Raw genomic sequence first — 2,181 nt, forward strand, 5'->3', positions numbered from 1 at the left:
ATCACCGTACATGGTCGGGCTATGCGTCAGGGTTGGACTTTTCGACGGGACACCCCTACATATCGAGAGAGAAAATTACTATTAATAATCGTCGAGATTCGACTATCGACAGTTTCCTGAAAAGAAACGCGTGTATATTTATAAGCTCTTTTCTTGATTTTTTTTTTTTTTTAAATTTGTGTCAATGTATACATGGGTGGAGTAAATTTTTTTTTTTTTCGAGTAGGGTTTCAGGTCACAAGGGTTGGGTGGCGGAGGGGGCGGGTAAAGATAGAGCTTGTGTGTACAATGTGTGCACGTGTGATCGAGTTTCAATATGTAAAGGTATAATAGATAGAGAAAGAGAGATAGATAGACAGATAGATAGATAGATAGATAGATAGATAGATAGAGAAAATGGAAAGTGAGAAAGAGAGAAAGAGACAGAGAAAGAGAGAAGTATATAATATGAAAAAATGTATACACGTATATAAATATATTAAAAAAGTGATTAAAAAAGAGTGGAAAAAAAAAAAGAGTTCGAAAACTCTTACCTATTTACCAGTTTCGCTCCTCGCCTCCTCATCCAACGATCGGCTTGGTTGAGATTGAGCGAGGTTAGATTAAAAAATTTAGAGAAAAAATGTAAAAAAAAAGCGCTCCCGTTTCGTCCTCGTTTCTTCAATCAAACTTTATTATATATTTTAATAATTTTTGTCATACGAAACGACGTCGTAACTTATAAACGGCTTTGAGGCTTACCTGTGCTTACCCTTTTATAGTTTCCAAAATCCTCAAAATCCTCTAAGAACGTTTCAAAGGCATCGAATGCCGACCGAGCGAATATACAATACTTTTTCCAAACGACAAAGAGTCGAGTGAAAAAAGATACATTTTCTCTTGCAAACGATAAAGTTAAAGGGAATGCATTCGAAATGTATTCGAAGGACGAATATTATTCAATAATTGAAATGAACGTGTAACGATTGCAAGAGACGATTACTTGCATGCGAAGAGAAAAATATAAGAATAAAAAACAATGCCTAGAGCCGTTTATTAAGTGACTAAGAGCGCTTAGTAAAGAGAAAAAGAGAAAAAAGATAGAGGAAAGAGAGTGAAAGATAGAGAAAGAGATAGATAGATAAGAGAGAAAGAGAGAGAGAGAGAGAGAAAGAGAAAAAGAGAAAAAGGATAGAGACAGATAGTAGTAGAGAGAAAAGTGAAAGGGTGTGAGAGAATAATATATAAAAAGAGAGAAATAGAGAAAATTTTAAAAAACGTTTAAAAAGATGATTATTAAAAAAGTAGAGAAAAATTACCGGAAGTTGCAAAGTTAGTACGTTAACGGTGAAGTACCTTGAGTTAGAAGAGAATGGTCGTAGCGATGAATGGAGAATTCCGTATCATCCGAGATATTTTATTTTGCAGTTTGTGACGCTTAATTTACACAATTTACACATGCGCGAGTAGCCCTGACACACATTATCAGTCACACCGAAAACCATTCTCACGTTGAAAAAGCGTGTCTAAAAGGCGAACAGAAATATATAGAAAACGTTCAACGCTGTAACAGAGAGAAAGAGAGGGGGAAGGGGCAGTAAAAAATAAATTAAACACATACTTCAACAACGCCTTCTCTCGTTAAACGCTAACTAAAAGAAAAAAAAAAAAAAAAAAAAAAAAAAAAAAAGAAAGAAAATTACGCAAAAACTTCACCTTCCTTTTACGAAATATCGTCAACTTATTTGCTCTTTCTATTATACTACGCTACGTAGCCTCTGCTTCTTTCAAAATAGCGAAACTGAAACTGAAAATGAAAAAGAAAGAAAAGAAAACGACGCGACAAACGCTTCGTTCACGCATCTGTGATTGTTGCGATTGAACGAAACAGAAGAAGAAAAAAAAAAAAAAAAAAAAAAAAAAAGGAAAAAGGAAATTGTAGCGATGCCGCATTAAAAAAAAACCAGCTTGTACAGCAAAACAGAGAAGAAAAATCCGAAAATGAAGGGTAACGAAACGTTTGTCCACGCAAACACTTTCACATTCTCCCAAGACACTGCAAACGCCACTACATAAGCACCATACAATTATAAGCGCAGTGTTTTCTTTTTTCAGTGGTAAGGATAGTCTTACGGGGAATTTTTTTTTTTCAGTATTTTTTCTCACATTTTTTTTCTTTTTGTTCTTTTTTTTTTTTTTTTT

General features: G+C 34.2%; 1 protein-coding gene across 28 annotated transcripts in view; it reads right to left on the minus strand.

Moving 5' to 3' along the window:
- LOC102675389 (forkhead box protein P1-like) overlaps window positions 1-2,181 on the minus strand; it is a 237,169-nt gene that overhangs the window by 4,639 nt on the left and 230,349 nt on the right. For all 28 annotated transcript variants that reach the window (XR_004151825.1, XR_004151824.1, XR_420838.2 and 25 more), the window contains one exon: window positions 1-55. This exon ends at the window's left edge or, in 1 of these variants, runs on beyond it. Coding sequence is in view for 1 of the 28 variants with exons in the window: in XM_031515158.1 (XP_031371018.1) it covers window positions 1-55 (55 nt within the window). In the remaining 27 variants the exon portion in view is untranslated. The remainder of the gene's footprint in view (window positions 56-2,181) is intronic.

Source organism: Apis dorsata, unplaced genomic scaffold, assembly GCF_000469605.1.
Source record: "Apis dorsata unplaced genomic scaffold, Apis dorsata 1.3 scaffold_58, whole genome shotgun sequence".
NCBI classification, from domain to species: Eukaryota; Metazoa; Arthropoda; class Insecta; order Hymenoptera; family Apidae; genus Apis; species Apis dorsata.